At 39.4% G+C, this 26,901-nt stretch overlaps 1 protein-coding gene across 4 annotated transcripts in view; it reads left to right on the top strand.

Moving 5' to 3' along the window:
- adgrl1a (adhesion G protein-coupled receptor L1a) overlaps positions 1-26,901 on the top strand; it is a 286,520-nt gene that overhangs the window by 249,459 nt on the left and 10,160 nt on the right. For 3 of the 4 annotated variants that reach the window (XM_058050252.1, XM_058050253.1, XM_058050256.1), the window contains 14 exons: positions 1,756-2,064; positions 5,533-5,636; positions 8,965-9,150; positions 9,249-9,287; positions 11,120-11,300; positions 13,019-13,141; positions 13,742-13,950; positions 14,664-14,837; positions 17,729-17,938; positions 20,012-20,232; positions 20,430-20,496; positions 20,659-20,750; positions 23,729-23,897; positions 25,613-25,768. In XM_058050252.1, coding sequence (XP_057906235.1) covers positions 1,756-2,064; positions 5,533-5,636; positions 8,965-9,150; positions 9,249-9,287; positions 11,120-11,300; positions 13,019-13,141; positions 13,742-13,950; positions 14,664-14,837; positions 17,729-17,938; positions 20,012-20,232; positions 20,430-20,496; positions 20,659-20,750; positions 23,729-23,897; positions 25,613-25,768 — 2,240 coding nt within the window. The remainder of the gene's footprint in view (positions 1-1,755; positions 2,065-5,532; positions 5,637-8,964; positions 9,151-9,248; positions 9,288-11,119; positions 11,301-13,018; positions 13,142-13,741; positions 13,951-14,663; positions 14,838-17,728; positions 17,939-20,011; positions 20,233-20,429; positions 20,497-20,658; positions 20,751-23,728; positions 23,898-25,612; positions 25,769-26,901) is intronic. The other variant, XM_058050254.1, reaches the window with a different exon arrangement.

Genomic DNA, 26,901 nt, shown 5'->3' with positions numbered 1-26,901 from the left:
TCTCACAGCAAGAAGGTTTGAGAACCTTTCTGTGTGGAGTTTCATGTTCTCCTCATGCTTACGCGGGCTTTCTCCTGACGATTAGAAAATTTTAAGGCTTATTTACAATCAACGTCAATGGCCAAAATATGAACAAAGTGTCAGTATTCAGTCAGACACTACATGATGGTTGCCTACTGCTCTCGAGATTAGTCATGTGTAGAGAACACATCAGACATGTATCACGTAGATGTAAAATGTTGTGTTGCTCATTAATTTTTTCTATGTTCTTGGTGGGTGTCGAGTGACCTGACATCTGTTGGCCCTGGGGGCCATGGAGAGGACGTGTTGGAGTTCCAGCAGAGGGAAGACTCCACTGTCAGCGTGGTCAAATGAGAGACCTGCACACAGATCGGTCAAGACAGAAAGACACTACCTAAACAGAATGGAAGAAATGTCCATGACGCACTCAACCTTCTCAACTGCGTGTTTGGATGGAGTCCACGAGTTTGCACCGCAAACTCCGGCAACCTAAGAACGAGTGCTTCAATCAAGAGGACTGGCTGGCTGACTGACTGATTGAATACAACATGGTAGAACAACAGCAAGCCATCAAAAGAGGCACAAGGACTTTGACATGATTCGCCAATCTAACATCTCAAATCATACACATCATGTTTACCACATCGTTGATGTCATACGGACAGCATCTACCACAAAAGTTGAAGACAAACACTTTAAGACACCTGGACATCCATTCGTCTTTTTCCCATGTCGCTTATTCTCACTGGGATTGCGGGTAGGCTGGAGTCTATCCCGGTTGACTTTGGGCAAGAGGATGCACTGACTGCCAACCAATCTCATGGCAGACACCAAATGAATTGAACTGACTGTCGATCAACACCTCCACCATCTATCACAACAATTGAACACATTATAACACAGTTTTCCACATTCCTAACTTTCATGATAATTAATTTACTGACAACCCTGATCTGTTTGTTTATCGGTTTGTTTATCTGTAAATGTACTGTAATTCATGATTAATTAATAATCAAAAGGGAGGAGTGTGATGGGAAAATTTATATTTCACAGGTATAACTTAGGTTACACATTGTGTGAATTACTTTATGGCCTTTTGAAGAGCTTCGACATTTGCATCCGAGCACATCCTGCTGTCCCTTCAAAGATGGTGGCACAGCAGGAGGCTATCTGTAACCTGGGGTTAGAGGCAGTGTCGGAGGAGGTCATTCTTTGATCAAAGCTCTACCTTCATGGGACAAGGGGACATCAAGAGGTCCCACCAAATGGTTGACCCTAGGAGGTTATCTCGCATGGGTGTGACAAACCGTGCCAGAAGAATGGGTGTGAAGGCTAACCCCCATACATGAGGATGGCATCGGGGGAGTGACCAGAATGTCTCTTTTCTCTTGTAATGTAATTCATTTGCATGCTATGGAGTATAAAAGTTCCCGCCAAGAGACCACTCTTGGCCAGACACCTACAGACCGCCATGCATACTGTGTGTTGTCTGACCCCTTTGTTTTGCAAAGGTAATAAAAACTGCCAGAGCTATGTATTTATTTCAGGCATTCTCTATCCTACTTAGGATGATAGAAATTTTTTCCACAACACTCCACAGTGTTGTGTGTCCATGTTTGTGTTCCTAGGAGCTATGTCTGTGCCTTCAGATTTTGTATGCATTTTGTGCATACTTAGATTTCACAAAATGTACTGTATGTTCGCTTTTAAGACATTGTTGTTATTTTTCCTCAGGTCCTCTGACCACCACTCAAGTGACCACCACTGTTCCGGCCCGACCCTTCACCTCCAGCGCCAGCCCCTCCACCGCCCGCCCCGTGGCCCCCACGCTGCGCCCTGTCGGCTCTGTCAACAACAACAACCACCACCACCCCCCTGGCCCCGACCTACGGGCCATCACAGCAACCGTGCCCGTCACACGCTGGACGCCTCAGTCCTCACAGGGCCCCCATGTTTGTGAGACTAAGCTGGTGCGTGGCGTCCAGTGGCCCACCACTATGAGAGGGGAGACTGTGGACCGGCCTTGTCCCAAAGGATCTCTTGGTAAGTAGAACCGATTTCTCTGTTCTTGTTGTTGTTTTTGTTTTTTTATATATAACGCAATGGTAATGGTTTTATTTCATTTGAACATGCATCAGATTACAATTGAATGCATCACATAATCAGTTCACAGTTCCACATGTCCAAAAGGAGTAGGAAGAAGCAAAGCTTATTAAATCCTACCCCTCCATCTGGTACTTTTACAATCAGTAACTGTTACATTTGTTCACTTCCTGCTTTCCTAATATAGTTTTTGGGTTTTTTTTATTTTTGTCCCGTACCGAAGTACGAGGTGATATGACCATCCAATGACATAATGGGTACCATAGTAAGTGTCAATATAGTGATATGTATAGCACATTATGACTGGTTCAAGACTCTTCATCCTTGTATTTAGCAAACATCAACTGCTTGTATTGTTTCTTGAATTGGCTCATCGTTGTGCATTGTTTGAGGGTCTCACTCAATCCATTCCATAGTTTGATTCCACATACTGAAATGCTATGGCTTTTTAACGTAGTCCTAGCATATAAGTGTTTCAAATGTAGTTCTTCCCTGAGATCATATTTCTCCTCTCTTGTAGAGAAGTATTGGATGACATTTTTAGCTAATTGGTTATTTTTAGCCTTATGCATTATTTTAGCTGTTTAAAGATGAACTATATCAGCAAGTTGAAGTATTTGTGATTTTAGAAATAAGGAGTTAGTATGTTCTCTGTAGGCGGCATTATGAATTATCCTTACTGACCTTTTTTGCAGTACATTTAGCGAGTGAAGATTGCTTTTATAGTTATTAGCCCATATTTCCACACAATAAGTAAGATATGGTAGAACCAGAGAGCAATAAAGAGTGTGGAGTGATTTCTGATTGAGAACAAATATTGAAATATTTCTGGCCACCTTATGTTGTATATTTGTAATATGAGGTTTCCAGCTCATACGTATTTGCATCTATTGTGATCCCCAGAAATTATTTATAATTTTCGTTCACCCTTTCAATGTCCACACCGTCGATTTGTATTTGCTGGTGCGTGTCCTTTCTGCTGTTGACTAAACACTTAGAGGTATATTTATACAGTCAAGTACAAGAGCTACTGTAAAGTCACCTTTATGGTCACTCCACAGTGTTGTGTGCTGTCATAATATTCTTGATATCAATGTACCATCAGATTCGTTCTAATGCGTCCCCCCTCTGCCAAGGTCCTGCTATTTCTCTGCATTTCCTCAATAATATTCTCAAATGTAGTCACTCCACAATGTTGTGTGCCTCAATTGTAATGTTGTTGTGCCATCAGATTGGTTCTACTGGGTCCTGATTCTTTCTATACATTTTATTAATAATAATCTCAGATAAAGGAGTCCTCGTGTTCAGGTTACCTTTGTGGTCGCTTCACAACGTTGTTCACACTCATCGTCGCCAATTAACCCGGAATGTGGGAGTACTGGAGTACCTGGAAAAAAAACAAGCACGCACGGGGAGAACATGTAAACTCCACACAGACATAGCCAACAGAGATTTGAACCCAGATCTCATGACTGTGTGACCAACATGCTAACCACTAATCCACCCCACAGCTCTTGGATATTTCTGTACCCTAAATTTCCATGTTGGTGGATGAAAAATATCAAGTCTTTGGTCTTCGTCCTGGAGGACTTCATGATGGAAACTGCTCTTCCACAAATGAAAGGCTCATCGCCCGCGGAAAGCGAGCTGATTGAAAGTAGCGAATAATGAAATGAAAAGCCAAAGCAACACAAGCTTAATTTCTTTTCATTTATTTATATTTTTTTGCTACCTTTTATTCTCCGTAACATGCATCCAGCTAGCTGCTCTTTCTTCCTGCCTTTTGCTGTTTGTGCCCGTTCTCTCCACGGGAATACATGAGGGTTACATTAGCAGCGCTAAATTAGCTCTCAAAGAGTGGAGGGTGTTTAAATGCAACGCCTCACTTTCTCTGATCCGTCTGCTTGCTTATGTCGTCTTTGTACTCCTTTCTCGGCTTTATTTTCCCTCGCCGCCCGCCGTGTGTTATTATTTGTGTTAGCAGGAGCATCGTCAGCGTACGGACTCGTCTCTGGGCTGATCCCAGAGCAGTGTCCTCTACGTGAACCCGCTCCACTAAATGCAACACGCTGGCTGCAAATGACAGCCAGCGTGTGGAAGTCGTTCCCCCTTCGGGTGCTTTTATGTGACAGGGAGGGGACACCATGTGTGATGTCTTTTTTTTTCTGTGCCAAGTACAGTACTACATTTTGTGGCTGGCGTTCATATGTGACTTTTTGAATTCTTGCCTTATTTTTTATATGCTGTGGAAGTTTTTTTTTTTTTTCCCCCAATGCTGTTGTCTCCACCCTACCTCCTCACTTGCTGCATTATTTAGTCTTTATCAGCCAAGCAAATATATTCTGGTGTTAAAATGGATTCGGCATGCCTTGTTTATCATGAGGCAAGCAAAATAATAAATTGCGGTTTTATCCATTGATAAAAACAATATTTTTATATTACTCCTGGCCCATTGATTTTTAATTGATCACAAAGCTCGTAGAATATTTTCCCCTTCTATAAAATTGAAAATATAAACAATTATTTTTATTCCAAATACTTTATAAATGTGGGAAACTGTTTTATGTAAGATTATATATAGTATATGTTTTTTTTCATATATATATTTTTTTTCATATATTTTTTTTCATATATATTATATATAAACATACATTTATAATGTATTTTGAATAAATATTTGTTTATATTTGTTAATTATTGTTATATATTGTTTATATTTGCAATTTTATACAAGAAAAGGGAAAAAATATTATACTAGCTTTGTGTGTATATATATTTTTTTCATATATTTATTTTTTTCATATATATATTATATATAAACATATATAAAACAGTTTCCCACATTTATAATGTATTTTGAATAAAAATAATTGTTTATATTAGCAATTTTATACAAGAAAAGGGGAAAATATTTTACTAGCTTTGTGTGTGTGTGTGTGTATATATATATATATATAAATATATATATATATATATATATATATATATTATAATATATATATATAATACATTATAATGCATTTAAAATAAAGATTTTAAATTATTTTGAATGTAAATATGAGTGCATATATTAAAGATGAGTGCATAAATCTATAATATATGAAAATTGTATTCAATATTACAAAAATAGTAACTGATTATTAACAATCAGTTACTATTTTTGTAATATTGAATACAATTTTCATATATAGATTTTTATTGTAGATTCATATACTGTATTTGGAGTACATGATTGTCTGTTGTTCTTGCCGTCATTAGTGTAACCAATGTTGTGCTAAAATGTATTTATTCTAGAACCAAATGTCTAAATTGGTTCATACGCTTCATAAGCTTCATTCTTTGGAATAAGTGTCATTCCAAACCAAGTTTAATTGCACACACTTAATTTTCCGTTGTGCTTTTCCCCAGGCATCGCTTCCTTCCAGTGTTTGGCCGAGCAGGTCATATGGAACCCGCGTGGTCCTGACCTCAGCAACTGCACCTCCCCGTGGGTCAACCAGGTGGCCCAGAAGGTGAGACCCCGGAGCCGCTCCGCCTGGCCTGCGGGCGCGGGGCCCGTGCCCCCGTGGCCCCAGACACTGCCCCCACAATGCATCATACATTTACATATCCCCACGGCTTGGCCTGATTAATATACAATTTAAATGGACCGTCATTAGGATCCATCTGCTCTTTCTAGCTAATTACTGCTTTTTATTTTAACCATGTGAAGTTATGTTAGCTTCTCAAAACCTGTTGTAATATATATATATATATATATATATATATATATTTATATATCTTCATATATCACTTTAAACAAGTCCAACTTTCAACACGACATCAAATACAAATTGTTTTAGTTTTTTTTGTTATCATTCATTCATTTTTTACCGCTTATCCTCACAAGGGTTGCAGAGGTGCTGGAGCCTATCCCAGCTGATGGACAATTTGGAGTCGCCAATTAGCCTAGCATGTTTTTGGAATGTGGGAGGAAACCGGAGTACCTGGAGAAAACCCACGCATGCACTGGGAGAACATGATGGCAGAGGGTGGAATTGAACTCGGGTTTCTGGGCTGTGGGGCCTGCGGGCTAAACACTCAAACGCCATGCAGCCGACATTGCTTATTTTGAAATTATATTTTTTCATTCATTCATTTTCTACTGCTTATCCTCACAAGGGTCGCGGGGGTGCTAGAGCCTATCCCAGCTGTCTTCAGCCGTGAGGCCAGGTACATCCTGGACTGGTACATATAGACAAACAACCATTCACACTCACATTCATACCTATGGACAATTTAGAGTCGCTAATTAACCTAGCATGTTTTTGGAATGTGGGAGGAAACCGGAGAAAACATGCAAACTCCACACAGAGATGGCCGAGGGTGGAATTGAACTCGGGTCTCCTAGCTATGAGGCCTGCATGCTAACCACTCATTCACCGTGCAGCCCTTTTTGTTAGCAAACAATAATTCATTCATTCATTTTTTACCGCTTTTCCTCACGAGGGTCGTGGGGGGGTGCTGGAGGCTTTCCCAGCTGTCTTCAGGCGAGAGGCGGGGTACACCCTGGACTGATGGCCAGCCAATCACAGGGCACATATAGGCAAACAACCATTCACACTCACATTCATACCTATGGACAATTTGGAGTCGCTAATTAACCTAGCATGTTTTTGGAATGTGGGAGGAAACCGGAGTACCCGGAGAAAACCCACGCATGCACGGGGAGAACATGCAAACTCCACACACAGATGGGATTGAACTCGGGTCTCCTAGCTGTGAGGCCTGCTTGCTAACCACTCGATAATTTCCATAAAATATTAAATATGCCTATTGAGATGGGTTAATAATTGGCAGAGCATTGATTTTCTTGCATTGTTTTTTTTCACATAAAAACACATTTCACACATGCTAGGCTAATTAGCGACTCCAAATTGTCCATAGGTATGAATGTGAGTGTGAATGGTTGTTTGTCTATATGTGCCCTGTGATTGGCTGGCGACCAGTCCAGGGTGTACCCCGCCTCTCGCCCATAGACGGCTAAATTATTTTGAAAATGAATATCCTCCAACCAGTTTAACCTCCATTCATTCAGCACTGGGTTGAAAATAAAAGAAGAAACCGAATGTCCCACAAGACTTTAAAAAGTTAGCAAAGTATTTCTCTCTCAGGCGTTAATTTAGGCGACTGTATTAGCGGCGGCATTTTTTTGCGCGTCCTTCCACAAGCTGCCGAAGCCTCGCAGTGAAATATATCACGGTGTGAATAATCCATTACACCTCCTGCTTTTGGCAAAAATCGATGGCGGCAGGCAAAGCAGCACTTCGCTCAGGCTGTGATTTGTGAAGTGCGGCGGGCAGACTTCACAGTGTGTTCTACAAGGTTTGTTTACAAGACCGGCTGAGATGAAAAGGTCTGGGGTACTTGGTACAGACGCACGACGTTGTTTCTTTGACTCGCTTAGGAACAGCTGCTTGTTTCAACTCCACTATGTAAATACTCGAGGTGTAGCAGGATGTCACAATCACAGTTTGGTGCGGATTTTTTGCTTTAAGGTCACACTTTGGAGAATTTTTGGTAAAAATAAGGGGAGCAAAATGCAGAAGAAACTACTTAAGGCTTGTAGAAACAGCTTTAATGATTTGCAAAAGGGTTTACAAGCTATGACTTCTTGTTAGCGCTATCGCTAGCCATTAATCCAAAAGTTTGTTTACGACAGGGTGGTGCAAAGTTTTTGGCACTTACTGAAAAATTAAAGGTTATCAGGGTTACTTATATATATTTTATCAAGCAACACATGTAAATATGCTAACAGTTTATATGTATTCGATGGAAAAACTCAGCTTTGTGAGAGCATTTTATTAGCATCAACGTCTTTGTTTTTTTTTTGTTTTTTTTCCTCAATATTTAAATGTAGGTTTTTTTTGTTTGTTTTTTTAATTTTTTCCCCCAATATTTAAATGTTCCTCCTAATATTATGATTTTATTGCCACAATATTCAAACTTTTTTTTTCCTCTTCTCAATTTCCTGATTGTGTGGCCTACATGCTAGCCACACATATCAAGCAACACATGCAGATATGCTAACAATTTATATATATTCAATAGAAAAACTCAGCTTTGTGAGAGCATTTTATTAGCATTAACGTCTTTGTTTTGTTTTTTTTTGTTTTTTGAATTTTTTTCTCCCAATATTTAAATTTTCTTCCTAATTTTATGATTTTATTGCCACAATATTCTAACTTTTTTTTCCCTGATTGTGTGGCCTACATGCTAACCACTCAACCACCGTGTGGCTAACATGGCAGCAGTTTTGTTGTAATATTTTGACTTTATTTGGGTTAACTTACTGCTGATGTTTATATTTTTTGCTGTATTTTTGGACACCACTCGTGAAGATCAGGGGTGGGCAAATATTTTGACTCGTTGAGTTAAAAAAATAAAATAAAAATTGTCCGGGGGCCCAGAACATATATTTAACACACACACACACACTATTTTATGCTTATAATTTTCCTTGAATTATTTGTCTAATTTTATCTGTAAAAGTGTTATGCTATTAGCTGTATTTTCTCATGTTCTTTTTTTCAGGAGCACTTTAAACATTAGACCATATCAAACTATGTAATTAAATTTTACAGTTTTTTTTACTAAATAAGACGTCAAACTTGCAAGTCATGTTTCCAGTTTGTATGTTCAAATTTGAAATACTTAGAAAGCAACTAGCGGGCCAGATTCAAATGCTTGGTGTTCCGCATGTGGCCCCCGGGCCGTAGTTTGCCCACCCCTGGTGTAGCCTCCAAAGTATGGTAAGTATCCAACCCCAGTCACCCAGTGTTTCCATGTGCCACCGTCCAGATAAAGAGCGGCGAGAACGCTGCCAACATCGCCATCGAGCTAGCCAATCACACGCGAGGGCGGATCCAGGCGGGGGACATCAGCTCATCGGTGCGACTGATTGAGCAACTGCTGGACATCCTGGATGCTCAGCTCCAGTCCCTCAGGCCCGGGAACAAGGAGTCAGCAGCACGCAACTACAACAAGGTAGACCAGGATGCACGCACTCCTCCACCAGGGATGTGCATTGATCGATTTATTTTTGTTTTTTTCTGTTTTAATCCCCTGTCATTTTTTGTCTGCAGTTCCAGAAGCGAGAGCGGACCTGTCGGGCCTACATCCAGGTACATTTTCTCTTTGGATGCGCCAGTTTTACAGTAAATGTCTGGGAGATTTGGGAGAACTGGAGGGATGTGAATCCTCAGGGAAGGATTTTTCTTCTTTTAATGCTTGTCAACATAGAATTTGTAGCTTGTGATCGATAACACACCTCACAATCAATGGTCCATTGCCAAGATTTTTTTTTTCTTCAGTGTGCAGGTCCCAGTTTTTAATGTGAAACACAAAAAGTCCGAATACAAACACCAAAAACACCATAAGCCACAATTGAATATTCCTACTCCTGTACTCAGTCACGGTAGTCCGCTATTAGCCTTGTTTTTAGCTCTGAATGAACGTATGGATATTTTATTTTAATACATTGTTTACTCTGTTTTTTACTCAACTCTATTTTTTATTTATTTTTTCTTCACTGTAAAGCATCTTTGAGTACTCTGAGCGCTATACAAATAACATGTATTATTATTATTGTTATTATATTATTAGTCTGTCACTATATGTTTTTGGGGTGTCCAAACTGTGGCCTGGGGGGGCATATGAGGCCTGCAACTTGTCTGTTATTGACCTACAGCACTTTTTCTACTTTTTCTACTTCTACAGCACAGAAAAGACAGCATAAAGGCCAAAAGAAGCTGAAATGTTGATACTAATAACACAATAAACATATGCCTGTCTTTTTTTTTGCCTTTTTACAAGATTTTTAAAAATACATGAAAATGTCAAATTGCCCCCCCCACCCCACATCCTTTGATTTTCAGCATGAGTTTGGACATCCCTGTTCTAAACTAAAAATAGAAAATAATAAGAATAAAGTAAAATATTGTAAAAATATTTACTAATCATTTAATCATTTTTGCTCATCATTTTTTTTAATAATTAAGCAGTTTCTTATCATAAGAGGGGAGGTACAAAATTATTTAAAAAAATCATTAGAAAATATATATACAGTCCTATAAATTTTTTTATTTAATTTTTTACTTAAAACAATATATTGTAAAAGTGTTATATTCTCTGTTGACAGACAAACATGCTATGCAGCAATGCATTAGAAAAAAAAAATAGTTACATGAGATACATTATGGTGCTCTACATCCATACCATTTCTACTTCTCCATTCGGCAAAGACATTATGTGCAATTGCCTCAAATACTGTTTTTATTTTTCTGCTTGCTGACAGCCGTGCTTTTCATACAGGAGATACAGACTTTTAAAACATCATGCACGTATTTATCAAAGCTTTGACTGTAATTTCCCACACTGCTTTGCCTCATTGTGTTGCACGATAAAGACAAAATGCAATATGTCTGCTTCTGGGAAAACCTAATTTGACGTTAGTATGAAGCGGTTTGTGTTACCAGGCTTTTTGCTTTTTCAATATTTCTGCAATATCTGTGTTTCTCAGAAAGCTGTAAGGTAATATCATGAAAAGACCTGGTGTATCTGTGTATGTGTATGTGTGTGTATGTGTGTGTGTGTGTGTGTTTGTAATGATGAAATGTGGCTTTCTGCAGCGTGTCCTGACCTTTCTTCAGCACACTGTAATATAACACTGATCTCCTATGGCAAGAAGAATGGACTGCACAGACCGACCGCTGTGTAACATGTAACTGCGACGTTATTTTTTTTTTTAACACCAAACAATAACAACATGAGCCTCTGCGGCGGCCATGGGAGCCAATTTCACGAGCAGGAAAAGCTTAGCCGTCGTGTGAAAGAGAATGACACGATTCAACCAACTGCCATTAGATAAAAATTTAAGTGTGAAATAGAATGTGTAATACGGCTGTCATACTGCTAATAATACACTACATAAATATACTCCCCCTGCTGGTGACAGGCGGTGGTGCAGACGGTGGACAACCTACTCCGTCCCGAGGCGCTGGACTCCTGGCAGGACATGAACAGCACAGAGCAAGCCCACATCGCCACCATGCTGGTGGACATCCTGGAGAAAGGAGCCTTCCTTCTGGCCAACAACATGTATGGCAGTCGCTTCTCTGACCGAGCGCCCAACATCGGTAAGATTGCCACCACTTTGTCACTCGCAAGCATCCGAGGAAACATGTAATGGAATCCTACATGAGCGTGAATAATTGGAACCTGGCCCTTTAAGTGTCAATGTAATAGTCATAAAAATGTCTTCCATTGTAAACAATAGGGGGTTTTATTATTACTTATATGGGGATCAATCAAAATGGAGGTTCAAAATTTTTATTTATAATTTATTTATAATTTACTTTTTTCCCTCAAGTTTTTCTTTGTATTGTTTTACAATTATTTTACGATGGTTCTCATAATATTATGCTTTTTAAAAAAATTTATGTGAGCAACACTCTTCTCTCAAATGTTATTTTATGTAATAAAATTATAAAAATAACAATACAATCAAATAGTATTAATATCATTGTAATAAAATACTACTTTATTTTCATAAAAGCTGACATTTTTCATTATTTTTTGGGAGGTGACTATTTTTTTCTAGTAATTTTACAACCTTTAGTATCCGATATATATTATATATATTATAATAATAATAAAATTATATATATAATATAATGTATAATTATATATATATAATTATAATAATATATATAATTTTTTAAATATATATAATTTATTTATAATACAATCATTTCCCTCAATCATTAAAAAAAAAGTCTTTATCATTTGGAAAAAGACTACTTTTTCCTGGTATTGTATAATTATTTCACAATAGTGCTCATGCTTTTCTTATGCTTTTAAAAAAAAATTATGTGTGCAACATTCTTCTCTCAAACGTTATTTCATGTAACAAAATTATAAAAATAACAATACAATCAAATAGTATTAATATATTAGTATATCATAGTAAGTATTCTAGTAAGTATTCTATATATATCATATATATTATCATAATATAATATATATAATATATAACTATAAAATTAATTTAAAAATTAATTATAAAATAATAATTTCGTTCAATCATTTGAAAAACAGTATTTATAATTTTGAAAAAGATGACTTTTTTCCCGGTATTGTTTTCCAATTATTTTACGATAGTTCTCATAATATTATGCTTTTTAAAAATGTTTTATGTGTGCAACATTTTTCATACATTTTTTAATCATTATTATATATAATTTTACAACCTTACAAGTATTGTATATATTGTATAAGTGTTTTAATTCCTTGTTTAGTTTTTGTCTAAGTCGGAACTAAAACTAACTACACCTAAATTAATATCCACGTCAGTCAGTCACACTGTATGCAAAAAACGTGAAGGACATGTGGAATGCAGTAACAAATAGATTAAATAGGATTTCATAGTATTCTGAGCATTTTACCATGTCTATATTAACTTCCACGGTGATGGCTTTCCTTTTCTTTGATGCGCTAGCATCAGAAAAAACATGAACAGGGGCAAAAAGTTAACAAAAGAAAGAACAAAAGTGTTGTTGTCCTCGGTATCGCTATGCTCGCCTGTGTATTATTTTGTTGGGTGTTTTTTTGTTCTTTTGTACAGTACTAATAATTTATGGGAGTGCACCATAACATTAAATTATCCATGAAAATACAAGGACAACTGGCCTGATTTGCCTTTTGTGGTGTAACTTAGTGCTGGAACAAACCCAAAAAATGAGCTTTGTGGTGCAAAACAAAAGAACTGGAAGGTGGAAGGAATAATAACAAATGTATTATATCTTATGAGTAATAATAATAATAATGATGTTGTGTGCTTTATTCCTGCCTGCAGATCTGGAGGTCCACGTCCTGAACACGGAAATGGACCTGCAGGACTTGTCCTTCCCGCTCAACTACGGCAACGACAGCACCATCCATCTGTCGGCGTCCACCATCAAACAGTACAGTCGTAACGGTCAGCACCCTCCAACTACTTCTATTCCGGGGTCCATTTGCATTTTTATGCAGGCAGAAAGCAATATGCAAAGTTAGTGCGTGGTAATAGTTGTCTAATCAGATTAACAAAAGCGCTGAGACAATTTCTTTTTTTTTTTTTTTTTTTTAACTCCCTTCCTTGATGGTTTCTTAACAGCAGTCTTAATAGAATAGCCGGGCAGGCATGTAGATCACAATCTCCTCCTCTTGGGTGCCATCCCCCCCCCCCCCCCCCTCTCTTCCAATCTCTGTTTTCTGTCTCGGCGCGGCTCTGCGGCGGGAACGAGATTAGAATGATTGAAACAAACGCACATGAAATATTCATATGGAATAATAAGAGATGTGCGAATGCTTGAGGGATGAATGTTCCATTGCCCTCCACATTAAATCTGGCTCTCCGCCGCCCATCCAAATGAAACGCTCCTTACCATCATTCTAACCTTCACTGACTCCCTCTCTTTGTCTCGCCCCGTCACTCCCCACCCTCCAAATCTGTCATTCTTCCCGCCATTACCATATTACATCCCCGTTTGTTGGTTACCCCCCCTCCCCTTTTTAAATGTCTTTCTGCCGCTCACAGGGCAAGTGAAGGTGGTCTTCATCCTGTACAAGCACCTCGGGTCCTTCCTGTCCACCGAGAACGCCACCGTCAAGATGGACTTGCAGTCCGGCCACGGTCGGAAGCGCCTGGCCGTCAATTCCCACGTGATCTCAGCCTCCATTAACAAAGAATCCAGCCGCGTGTTCCTCACTGAGCCGGTGGTCTTCACGCTCAGACATCTCCAGGTGGTGCGAGGCCTTGCTCCACATGTCCACGTTAAAGTAGATACACAGAACGACAACACGACAACACAATGTTGTCATATTTTGGCAGTATTGTCACGTATGAGACAATATCTTTAAATGTCACACAGCTGCTGTTGCATTCAATGAAATCAGCACAGAAAGTTAAAAACGAAATTAAACAAAAACAATCAAAATTACATCATTTTGAACATTCATATACACTTCAAGATACCAGCATAATATTTCAAGCAGAACTTGGACACCATACCACAGTATAAACTATACAAAAGTTTTATATCAAAATTACAATTTATTTGCACCTATAACACCATGAACTAGTTATAATTCTCACGTGTGCGCTTCTGCGGGTGTTTAAAAATGTGTAAATGCCTCTTTGCTATTGAATGGGTTAATAATTGTCCCTATTAATAATTGGTAGTATTAAATTAAACATGAGAAAACTCCATATTTCTATGGTGTTACGGAGATGTTTTATGCTGAGAGGGAAATAAGGTTCAGGAATGAAAGAAAACACTCCTCATAAGCCTTGAATTTCTCTTTTATGAGAATATTAATATGAAAACTCATGAAATCATCACCCGTAAGTCAATAACTGAATCACTCTCGTGTTAAATAAGATTTAGATTAACTATATAAAGCTCAGTTTTACACCAAAACACATCCATGTCATGTCGACGTTCCTCCCTGCTTTCCAGTTGGAGAACTACTACAGCCCAAACTGCTCCTTCTGGAACTACTCTGAACGCACCATGACGGGCCAGTGGTCCACGCAGGGCTGCAGGCTGCTGGACACCAACGGGACACACACCACCTGCTCCTGCAGCCACCTCACCAACTTCGCCGTGCTCATGACTCACCACGACAACGATGTAAGTGGACCAGTCGGCGTTCATTCATGTGGCGTTTCATACATAGTGTAGGTCAATTATCATAACAAACATAAGACGGCTCTAAATATAAGACAACTGGTAGATTGCATTAAAACAGTGAAATAAGTGTTAGCTTAATTGTCCATAGGTATGAATGTGAGTGTGAATGGTTGTTTGTCTATATGTGCCCTGTGATTGGCTGCCGACCAGTCCAGGGTGTACCCCACCTCTCGCCCGAAGACAGCTTGGATAGGCTCCAGCACCCCGGCGACCCTCGTGTGGATAAGCGGTAGAAAATGAATGAATATTTAAGCATTATTAGAGCCCTCTAGACATGAAATAACACCCCTATATTGAATTTTAAACTTTTATTACCCAAATTTGTAAATAAAAGGAAATAAGACCTTTTAGGGGCTGCACGGTGTGCAAGTGGTTAGCACACAGGTTTCACAAATAGGAGACCTGAGTTCAATTCCACCCTTGGCCATCTCTGTGTGGAGTTTGCATGTTCCTCCCGTGGGTTTTCTCCGGGTACTCCGGTTTCCTCCCACATTCCAAAAACATGCTAGGTTAATTGGCGACTCCAAATTGTCCATAGGTATGAATGTGAGTGTGAATGGTTGTTTGACTATATGTGCCCTGTGATTGGCTGGCGACCACTCCAGGGTGTACCCTGCCTCTTGCCTGAAGTCAGCTGGGATAGACTCCAGCATACCCTGCATCCCTGACAGTGTGGACTCATTCATTTTCTACCGCTTACCGTCACAAGGCTCGCAGGGGTCTTCGGTACTCCCTGGACTGGTCGCCAGCCAATCACAGGGCACATATAGACAAACAACCATTCACACTCACATTCATACCTATGGACAATTTGGAGTCGCCAATTAACCTAGCGTGTTTTTGGAATGTGGGAGGAAACCGGAGTACCCGGAGAAAACCCACGCATGCACGGGGAGAACATGCAAACTCCACACAGAGATGGCCGAGGGTGGAATTGAACTCGGGTCTCCTAGCTGTGTGGCCTGCCTGCTAACCACTTGACCACAGTGTGGACTCATTTGGGATGAAGTTGGTTTAAAGTTGTGTGTGTTCAGGTTAAAGAACACATCATTTTGTCTATGTGGTGGATTTATTAAGCTGCGGCAAACTGGGTTTCACTTTTGGGTTCAAGGACAGCCGAAAAAAGTGTGAAATTTCAACGCTTGATGAAAAAAAAATTGTCAGGGAACTATAAAGACAACCTTGCCCAACCCTGTTTTTTTTCCTAAATTATTTTCAACTTAGGACGAATGTTTAACGCGCAGGCCACACAGCCAGGAGACCCAAGTTCGATCCCACCCTCGGCCATCTCTGTGTGGAGTTTGCATGTTCTCCCTAATGGTTGTCACATTCATACCTATGGACAATTTGGAGTCACCAATTAACCTAGCATGTGTGTGTTTTTATGTGGAAAAAAAATGCATGAAAATCAATGATTCTGCCAATTATTGACCCATCTCAGGATGTACTAATAGGCAAATATTTAAAATCTATTTTATGGACTTTATTATTGTTTGATAACAAAAAGGGCTGCATGGCGAACGAGTGGGTTAGCACGTCGGCCTCACAGCTTGGAGACCCAAGTTCAATTTTACACTCGGCCATCGTGGGTTTTCTTCGGGTACTCCGGTTTCCTCCCACATTCCAAAAACATGCTAGGTTAATTGGCGACTCCAAATTGTCCATAGGTATGAATGTGAGTGTGAATGGTTGTTGGTCTATATGTGCCCTGTGATTGGCTGCATGGCGACCAGTCCAGGGTGTACCCCGACCCTCGTGTGGATAAGCGGTAGAAAATGAATGAATATTTAAGCATTATTAGAGCCCTCTAGACATGAAATAACACCCCTATATTGAATTTTAAACTCTTATTACCCAAATTTGTAAATAAAAGGAAATAAAACCTTTTAGTGGCTGCATGGTGTGCAAGTGGTTAGCACACAGGTTTCACAAATAGGAGATCTGAGTTCAATTCCACCTTTGGCCATCTCTGTGTGGAGTTTGCATGTTCTCCCCGTGCATGCGTGGTTTTTCTCCGGGTACTCCGGTTTCCTCCCACATTCCCAACATGCTAGGTTAATTGGCGACTCCAAATTGTCCATAGGTATGAATGTGAGTGTGAATGGTTGTTTGTCTATATGTGCCCTGTGATTGGCTGGCCACCAGTCCAGGGTGTACTCCGCCTCTCGGTCGAAGACAGCTGACAGTTAGCTCGGAACCTCAGCTATTCGTTGCATTCTAACTTAATATTTGAGACGTGCCCTTTTTCCTATTTTTCTGCCATGATAATGAATATAAGAATATTAGCAATGAATGGGTAATTGATTGTTAATTTTCCTGATCAGTGATGAAGGAAATGTCTGCCAGTGGCCCGCCATTAATGGACAGGCAGTCCGGCAGCGGGAGCGGAGTAATTAATGCAGATGGGCGCACATTAATGCTCTCCAGGCTTGACAAGCTCTTTGTTTTGAAATATTTCTCTCTCTCCGTCTTTCATGCTGACATTCAGAGAGGCTTACAAATTCCTGTCCCGCTATTTCAGGCTGACATTCACATGAATTTCAATGTCTTTTTTTTTCCCTTTCACTCAGGACATCTTGTCTCTTGTCTTCACACTTTAGCTCTTTGCATATATTTACAAATATTAAATAAAGCAATGTTTCACTCTTTGTTCTGTCTGTCTATCCGCATATTGTTTCACCCCCATACCCCTCGTTTCTCATCGCTCATCCCTCCGTCGCCCTCGCATTTTTGTCTGATGTTGTTGCCTCTTCAATTTGTCTCATTTGTTCTTTTTCTCCCCCCCCCCCCCCCCCCCCCCCCCCCCCCCCCCACAATCAACCTTATCTCAGTTCCAGGGCCACATGCACGAGCTGATCCTGTTTGTGATCACCTGGGTGGGCATCGTCATCTCATTGGTGTGCCTTGCCATCTGCATCTCCACGTTCTGCTTCCTGCGCGGCCTGCAGACCGACCGCAACACCATCCACAAGAACCTGTACGTCAACCTCTTCATCGCCGAGCTCCTCTTCCTGATTGGCATCGACAAGACGGACTACCATGTGAGTCAATTCGAGCTTGCCACTGTTTGTAATATCGAAAGTGATATAAGCGATATGTTGTATCGCGGTCAAAACATTGATGAGACATTACCTTACGTTACATTACCTGGAACCAATGAACAGTGATAAACGAGGGAGTACCGTACTGTAAGTACTGTACAGCAGTATAGATTTACCATTGACTGGAAACGAGTGAACCCACAGCTATTATTTTCTACATAGCTGCCAATTAAAATCATAATAAAAATAAATAATAATAATAATAATAATAATGAAAGTAATAAATAATAATAAAAATAAAATAATAATACGATTAATTAATAATAATTATATTATGATTAATTATAATAATAATGAAAGTAATAAATAATAATAAAATAAAATAATAAGATTAATAATTATTATATTAATAATAATAATAATAAAAATAATAATGGAAGTAATAAATAATAATAAAAATAAAATAATAATTAATAAGATTAATTAATAGTAATTATATTATTAATAATAATTATTATTATATTAATAATAATAATAATAATTGTATTATTATTAATAATAACAATAATGAAAGTAATAAATAATAACAAAAATAAAATAATAATTAACATTAATTAATAATAATTATATTATTATATTATAATTATTATAGTTGATAATAATAAAAATAAAAGCACTAATTTCTCTCATTAAAAATTATAAAAATAATCTCTCACCACCGTATTATGCATTTTTAGCATTCAAGTTAACCACTGTCCCTAAAGTAAAACGTAAAGTCAGTCGCAAGACAATCGATCACAATGGCGGTAGCGTCCATGAGTGCTGCTGACACTGACGGAACCGTAGTTCATCGAGTGGAACATAAATTGACCAGAGTTGGAATCCTCTTTCACTCATCCGTAATGACATCACTGGTGGATGTTCAACACCTTTCACTCCTCATCCTTCCTTCTTTCCTTCCTTTCATCCGTCTGCTCAATTGGGTTCAATTCCCACTCCATCACCTTAATCTTCAGATGTGCCATCCTAGAGTTGTATTTGGGCTCAATATGTCTGCTGTGCGGCCGAGTGGTTAGCTAGGGTTAGCTAGCATGGGTTTCCATGCTAGCTCCACTCCACTCCAGTTTCCTCCCACATTCCAAAAACATGCTAGGTTGCTAGTGTGAATGGCTGTTTGTCTATATGTGCCCTGTGATTGGCTGGCGCCCAGTCCAGGGTGTACCCCGCCTCTTGCCTGAAGACAGCTGGGATAGGCTCCAGCACCCCCGCGACCCTTGTGAGGATAAGCAGTTGAAAATGAATGAATGAATGATATTAGCTATGCTAATTTGCCATGCTTTTATTTTGATTCTTATTTTGCATTGAACAGGAAGTCAATGCTGTGTAGGTTTCATTTGTCCTTAGGTATGAATGTGAGTGTGAATGGTTGTTTGTCTATATGTGCCCTGTGATTGGCTGGCAACCAGTCCAGGGTGTACCCCGCCTCTTGCCCGAAGACAGCTGGGATAGGCTCCAGCACCCCCTCGATCCTTGTGAGGATAAGCAGTTGAAAATGAATGAATGATATTAGCTATGCTAATTTGCCATGCTTTTATTTTGATTCTTATTTTGCATTGAACAGGAAGACAATGTTGTGTAGGTTTCATTTGTCCTTAGGTATGAATGTGAGTGTGAATGGTTGTTTGTCTATATGTGCCCTGTGATTGGCTGGCGACCAGTCCAGGGTGTACCCCGCCTCTCGCCTGAAGACAGCTGGGATAGGCTCCAGCACCCCCTGTGACTCTCATGAGGATAAGCGGTAGAAAATGAATGAATGATGAATGTCACAGTCCATGAACCAGCAGCACTCATGCAGCCCGAGTCCATCATCCTGTCTTGACACAGTCATCTCGGTACTCCCTGGTAATAATGGATATGGGTCAACCTTTTTAGTGAGTAGTACATCTACACTGCTATACCAGCGGTACACTGACTACTCTAAGTATTGTCCCTTGGGAAGATACCACATCAGATAGAGTAGTTACTTTCTCTTCTGTTTTTCACACTTTTCCATCTTCCTCCTTCCTGCTTCAGATCGCCTGTCCCATTTTCGCTGGACTTCTGCATTTCTTCTTCTTGGCTGCCTTCTCCTGGATGTGTCTGGAGGGCGTCCAGCTCTATCTCATGCTGGTGGAGGTGTTTGAGAGCGAGTACTCCCGTAAAAAGTACTACTACCTGTGCGGCTACTGCTTCCCGGCTCTGGTGGTGGGCATCTCGGCGGCGATAGACTACAGGAGCTACGGGACCAAGAAAGCGTACGTGCCAAATTGAGTAGTAGTAGGCTCTTCTCGAAGCAAGGGAATGTAGTATGGAGTGGAACTCTTGCACCTCCTTGTGGTCCGACACTTGGAGCTAAAGCTTGATGATTAGCCTTCATATAATAATCCACCGAGACAGATAAATAGCGTGGGCATGCCTTTCCCTGGTCTAATACTCCTCTCCTCTCCTCCAGATGCTGGCTACGAGTGGATAACTACTTCATCTGGAGCTTCATTGGACCCGTTTCATTTGTTATTATGGTATTAACTTTACACCGTCTGCCAGCGTGATGGCTCCCTCCTTTTCAATATTGCACACAAACGCTTTCTTTTGAGGTTATCAAGAGTGCAAAAAGGCGGGCGTCGTCACAGCACGCCCGGCTGCACATTCATTCGATTCTTCTCCCTCCGTCTTGTCTGCAGCTCAACCTCGTTCTCCTGATGATCACGTTACACAAGATGATTCGAAACTCATCGGCGCTCAAGCCTGACTCCAGCCGTCTGGATAACATCAAGTGAGATGGACTTTTCAGCTCAAGTTTTTCATTTTTTCAATTCTTTTTTTTTTCCTAACAAGTCATAAAGTAGAACCTCTTTTTACTCCCCCAAACTGAAAAAAATCTCATCTTTGACATTTAAACTTTTACTTTTGGTCTTTCGGATGACTTTAGTCTAGTTTTCTTGCTTAATTGTATTTTTTAAATGAAATTTGTCCTCAGCCCGCAATGTGGACACCCCTGCTGAAAGTTAGCTCACTACAGTGGAACCTTACTCATCCATTCGTTCCACGAGGTCCAACTCTAACCAGAACAAATGCTAACTGAATCATTCATTCATTCATTTTCTTGCTTAATTGTATTTTTAAAAGGAAATTTGCACTCGGGCCGCAATGTGGAAATGTGCTGAAAGTTAGCTCACTACAGTGGAACCTCATTCATCCATTTGTTCCATGAGGTCTAACTCTAACCAGAACAAATGCTAACTGAATCATTCATTCATTCATTTTCTTGCTTAATTGTATTTTTAAAAGGAAATTTGCACTCGGGCCGCAATGTGGAAATGTGCTGAAAGTTAGCTCACTACAGTGGAACCTCACTCATCCATTTGTTCCATGAGGTCCAACTCCAACCAGAACAAATGCTAACTGAATCATTCATTCATTCATTTTCTTGCTTAATTGTATTTTTAAAAGGAAATTTGTACTCAGGCCGCAATGTTGAAATGTGCTGAAAGTTTGCTCACTACAGTGGAACCTCACTCATCCATTTGTTCCATGAGGTCCAACTCCAACCAGAACAAATGCTAACTGAATCATTCATTCATTCATTTTCTTGCTTAATTGTATTTTTAAAAGGAAATTTGTACTCAGGCCGCAATGTTGAAATGTGCTGAAAGTTTGCTCACTACAGTGGAACCTCACTCATCCATTTGTTCCATGAGGTCTAACTCTAACCAGAACAAATGCTAACTGAATCATTCATTCATTCATTCACGAGGGTAGCGGGGGGTGCTGGAGCCTATCCCAGCTGTCTTCGGGCGAGAGGCGGGGTCTAACTGAATCAATTTCCAATTAATCCGTTCCAGTTATAGTTAATTATAGTGTAATTTTACATGCAGAAAACAATTGGGAATGTATACAAATGATGAATGAAAGGCATACAGGAACATTTAAGGTTCATTTTATCTTCATTGAAGACGTGATTTGTTCCCAAAGACACAATGTGGCAGCGAGATCAATACCATTCCTGTTTTGCCATGAGTTACTTCTTGAATTCAATAGTGTTTCTTACCTCAATAACCCCCAAACCGGAGCGAAAGATGGTGAGAAATATAAAATATTCTTTTTAAAAATGAAGAACTAACCCATGACAAAACGGGACAATAGCATTGATCTTGTTATTTATCCCTTTCATTGTCAATTTCTATGCATTTATTAATGTTTTCTGCATGTAAACGTAGAATTCAACCACTGATGACATCACAGATGGGTGATATCGATGATTTATATTTACACTGACATGGATCCAACACTTCTCACTATGAATTATTACAGAAAAATGTTTTGTCAGATATATTCCAGTAAATTAAGAGTTTAAGTCCTGAATTATTTCAATGTTAAGGCCATTTAGGTGCTTGCAATGCACCAGTGGTTCTCAATTATTTTCTGTTTTTGCACCCCCCCGAATAGAAATACTGTTGAGAAACTGCTATTTATTTATTTATCTGTACCGTACAGACTGAACTCCAAACTGAAACCAGTGAAATGCAACAAAATGGAGAGCAGTGAAGCATACAAGTGTATTCAAGAGTCAAATTGCATGGGGAGTACAACAAATTCATACATATTGGCAGGTTTGCACTAATATTGAAATTCCTCCCTGTCTCTCACGCCCCCCCACCCCCTCAGTGGGACCCGCCCCACTACTTGATAAGCAATGCAATGCACTCAATAACAAAAATGTAAATGCTGCCACAAGGCAACCTGGCATGCATGCTGAAGCACTTAAGCACTTAAAATTGGGACATGCAAGTACACTTGAATTTATAGTTAGCAGATAAAACACACAAGCACCAGACTTGATTGCCGGAACAACAGGCTTTTATTGCAGGTTAGAATTGTCTCACAACAGGCCCAATAATCATAACATGGGCGACTGACATGGGCTAAAACTCATCTCTGAACCCCTGATGTCACTTCCTGTCTACACATCCGGAACACATTTCAAGTTTCATTTATGTCTTAAATGGCTAATTTTGTTTGATTATATCTACTATATCATAAATATATATTATATTATTATATATTAGTGTTAAGGTGACTATAGGGGTGCTGTTTCAGGTCTCTAGAGGTTTAATAATGTAAAATCATGTATTTAGAAGGTCCTAAACAGGTTTTCTATGCTCTAATTGTGAAAATTTTGAATTTACAAATAAATAAAAAAATAACTAAATAATAATAAAAAATAAAATAAAAATTTAAATACATTTTTTTCACTTATTAACCATTTAACCACGATTTACTGTATTCACTATTTTTTTAATTTGGATTTTATCCAGCCATTGAAAGTTTGTAAATTAAAAAAATATATATTTTGAGTGTCATAATAATATAATATGATGTATAGATATGTCCGTTATGAACAAAATATAGTGCATGATGGTCCACCTTGATAAAAATGTGTAATATACTGTATATTATACATCTTAAATCACATAATTAAAATAAAAGCACTCATTTCGCTCATTGAAAATAATAAAAATAATCTCTCACCACCATATTAAGCATTTTTAGCAGTGAAAAAATAAGTTAACCACCAAAAAAACCTTGACTGACCCCTCGATGATCTCAGCCATCTCACTCATTGTCAAGCAAGAAGTTGTTCTCCATGCTCAACAGTAAAAACGGCAAAACCCAAACACAAATTAGATATAAATAAAAATACAGGTTCCAGTATAGCTGCATTATTCATATGTTATGGTGTTCTTTTTTCAGGTCGTGGGTCTTGGGGGCCATCACCCTCTTGTTCCTCCTGGGGCTGACGTGGGCGTTTGGTCTCATGTTTATCAACGAGAACTCTCTCATTATGGCGTACCTCTTCACCACCTTCAACGCCTTTCAGGGCATGTTCATATTCATCTTCCACTGTGCTCTGCAGAAGAAGGTACCACACCAAGAACAAGACTTTAACGATGTTGTAATGATTATATGTGTGCTGGTTTTACCTTGAGCCAAAGGATGCTGTGGGGTGGGGGGGGGGGGGGGGTTGAACGGTGCCACTTTTTGCTTGATTCATGACTTTATGGTGTTTCATTTTCTCATTTTGTAACAAAAGAAGATGGCCGCAGGGCGTGGTCGGCTGCTTAATTGAGCCGGCTCAACAGGAAGGTTAAGCAGGACGCAGAATACGCCCCCTCGTTAACATACAATCACATCCAGTTACAAAAAAATTAGAAAGCTAAGTCCTTGACACCACAGTGTGATATCCACCCATATAACGATCATATACTGACTTTTTTTATTGCGATATCTGAAATCAAGGTCTCAGGTGTTTTACTTCCTTATATGGGCTGCAGATTACCTGCACGGTAATCAAGGATGAAGAGTCTTGAACCAGTCATGATGTGCTATACATATCACTATATTGACACTTACTATGGTACCCATTATGTCATTGGATGGTCATATCACCTCGTATTTTGGTACATGACAAAAATAAAAAATTAAATTAAAATAAGAAAATTATAAAAATTTAAAACTAATTATAACTTAAATTAAATTAAAAAAACAAAAAACTTAAACTATATTAGGAAAGCAGGAAGTGAACAAATGTAACAGTCACTGATTGTAAAAGTACCAGATGGAGGGATAGGATTTAATAAGCTTTGCTTCTTCCTACTCCTTTTGGACATGTGTAACTGTGAACTGATTATGTGATGCATTCAATTGTAATCTGATGCATGTTCAAATTAAATAAAACCAATACCATTACCAATTAACATAGTATGTTTTTAGAATGTGGGAGGAAACCGGAGTACAAATAAAAATAAATAAAAATAAAAAAGTAGTAAAAATAAAATTAAAAAAAAACTATATTAGGAAAGCAGGAAGTGAACAAATTTAACAGTCACTGATTGTAAAAGTACCAGATGGAGGGGTAGGATTTAATAAGCTTTGCTTCTTCCTCCTCCTTTTGGACATGTGGAACTGTGAAGTGATTATGTGATGCATTCAATTGTAATCTGATGCATGTCAAATGAAATAAAACCATTACCAGTATGTATTCGGAAGTCCTCGGCATGCCCACAGCGAAGTGGGTGTGAATAAATTAAACAGACCGTTTGAGTCGTAAGCAGGAAAATGCATCGCCATTGCATCGCCATTGCATCGCCATTGCATCGCCATTGCATCGCCATTGCATCGCGACGCAAAGAGGTGCAGAATCTGGAAGATCTAGAAAGGGTTATAGTGTGTATCTGCTCCGTAGGAGTCCAAAACCAGAAATGAGTATAATAGGTTCCCTTTACACACATATGTAGTCACATAGTGACCAAAAACAAGATCGTAGGTACAAGTTTTCAGTCACTTTTTCAAATAATTTAATGAAAGGTACTTAAAGTCAAAGATTTGGGGTGCCAGTGCATGACAAAGTGTATGAATTTAACAAGATCTGTCTTAAAATACGCAAAATATTCCGCCAACAGAAGAGAATTTTACTTGCAAAACACTTGAAACAAGTAAAATGGTGTTTTGGCACAAGATGAATGTGATACCAGTCAAAAATTTGGAGATTTTCCCATGCAAGTGAATAAGAGACTAACAACAGGAAGGCCTTAAGAGTAAGTCCAAGTTATTAATATTTTGCCTGGTGTGTTGCAGGTCCATAAAGAGTACAGCAAATGCCTGCGCCACTCATACTGCTGCAGCCGCACGTCCACCACCAGCTCCCACGGTTCCATGAAGAACTCGGGCCTGCGCGCCAACAACCGCTACTACAGCGGCAGCCAGGCTCGCCACGCGGCGGCCCACAGACAGGTGCAGGCAAGACGTTCATACACGATACCACGGCCATCAACATCACCATTTATTTCCCTTTCTCTACGCGTCTCCCGTCGAGACAGGAAATTGTGCGTAAATGAAAAGCGGCATCTTATACGAGAGCACGCTTCTGCATGTGTTTCACCTGAATGGATGTGGTTTGTTTTAGTACAACATAACATTCCGAGTCATAACTGGGAAATGACATACAATCAACAGTAAAATGACAGTCCGTTTAACTTGAAAGCTCATTGGCACCATGAAGAACAACTCTATCAACAATGTAGACGTTACAAAGCTCACCATTTTTACGCTTTACTGATAAAGCGCTGAGGTTTTCAACTTTGTTCAGTGGTCCTTGAAGGCACCATAGATCTAGTTCTAACTAGGGCTGGGTTAAACGATTATTTCTGTAATTGATTAATCTAGAAAATAGTTTTTCGATGCATCGATTAATCCCTAATTAAGTCCCTGATTCGTCTCTGAAAACGAACGGGTCAAAAGAATTAGTTCTTTTTTCGAACGAATGAACCGCTCATTAAATACCCGTTCAGTCCGCCGGCCGTTTTGTTCATGACCGACACAGCACTAGTTGGTGAGATGTTGTGTCGGAACAAACGTGAACATGAGTGAACGGACTGACTCAACACGACTGACACAGGGGGAGATCACAGACTAATGACCAGTTGACCGAAATGAACGGATCTTTTTACTGAATGAAGCGAAATGATCCTGTTCACTGAAATGAACGGTTTTGCCCACCACTAATTCTGAGTGGGGCGGCACGGCGGTCTAGTGGTTAGCGCGCAGACCTCACAGCTAGGAGACCAGGGTTCAATTCCACCCTCTGCCATCTCTGTGTGGAGTTTGCATGTTCTCCCCGTGCATGCGTGGGTTTTCTCCGGGTACTCCGGTTTCCTCCCACATTCCAAAAACATGCTAGGTTAATTGGCGACTCCAAATTGTCCATAGGTATGAATGTGAGTGTGAATGGTTGTTTGTCTATATGTGCTCTGTGATTGGCTGGCCACCAGTCCAGGGTGTACCCCGCCTCTCGCCCAAAGACAGCTGGGATAGGCTCCAGCACCCCCCGCGAACCTCGTGAGGAAAAAACGGTAGAAAATGAATGA

The sequence above is a fragment of the Doryrhamphus excisus genome, chromosome 15, assembly GCF_030265055.1.
Source record: "Doryrhamphus excisus isolate RoL2022-K1 chromosome 15, RoL_Dexc_1.0, whole genome shotgun sequence".
Classification (NCBI taxonomy): Eukaryota; Metazoa; Chordata; class Actinopteri; order Syngnathiformes; family Syngnathidae; genus Doryrhamphus; species Doryrhamphus excisus.
Note: the sequence above shows the minus strand (reverse complement) of the source record. Positions and strands in the feature narration are given on the sequence as shown.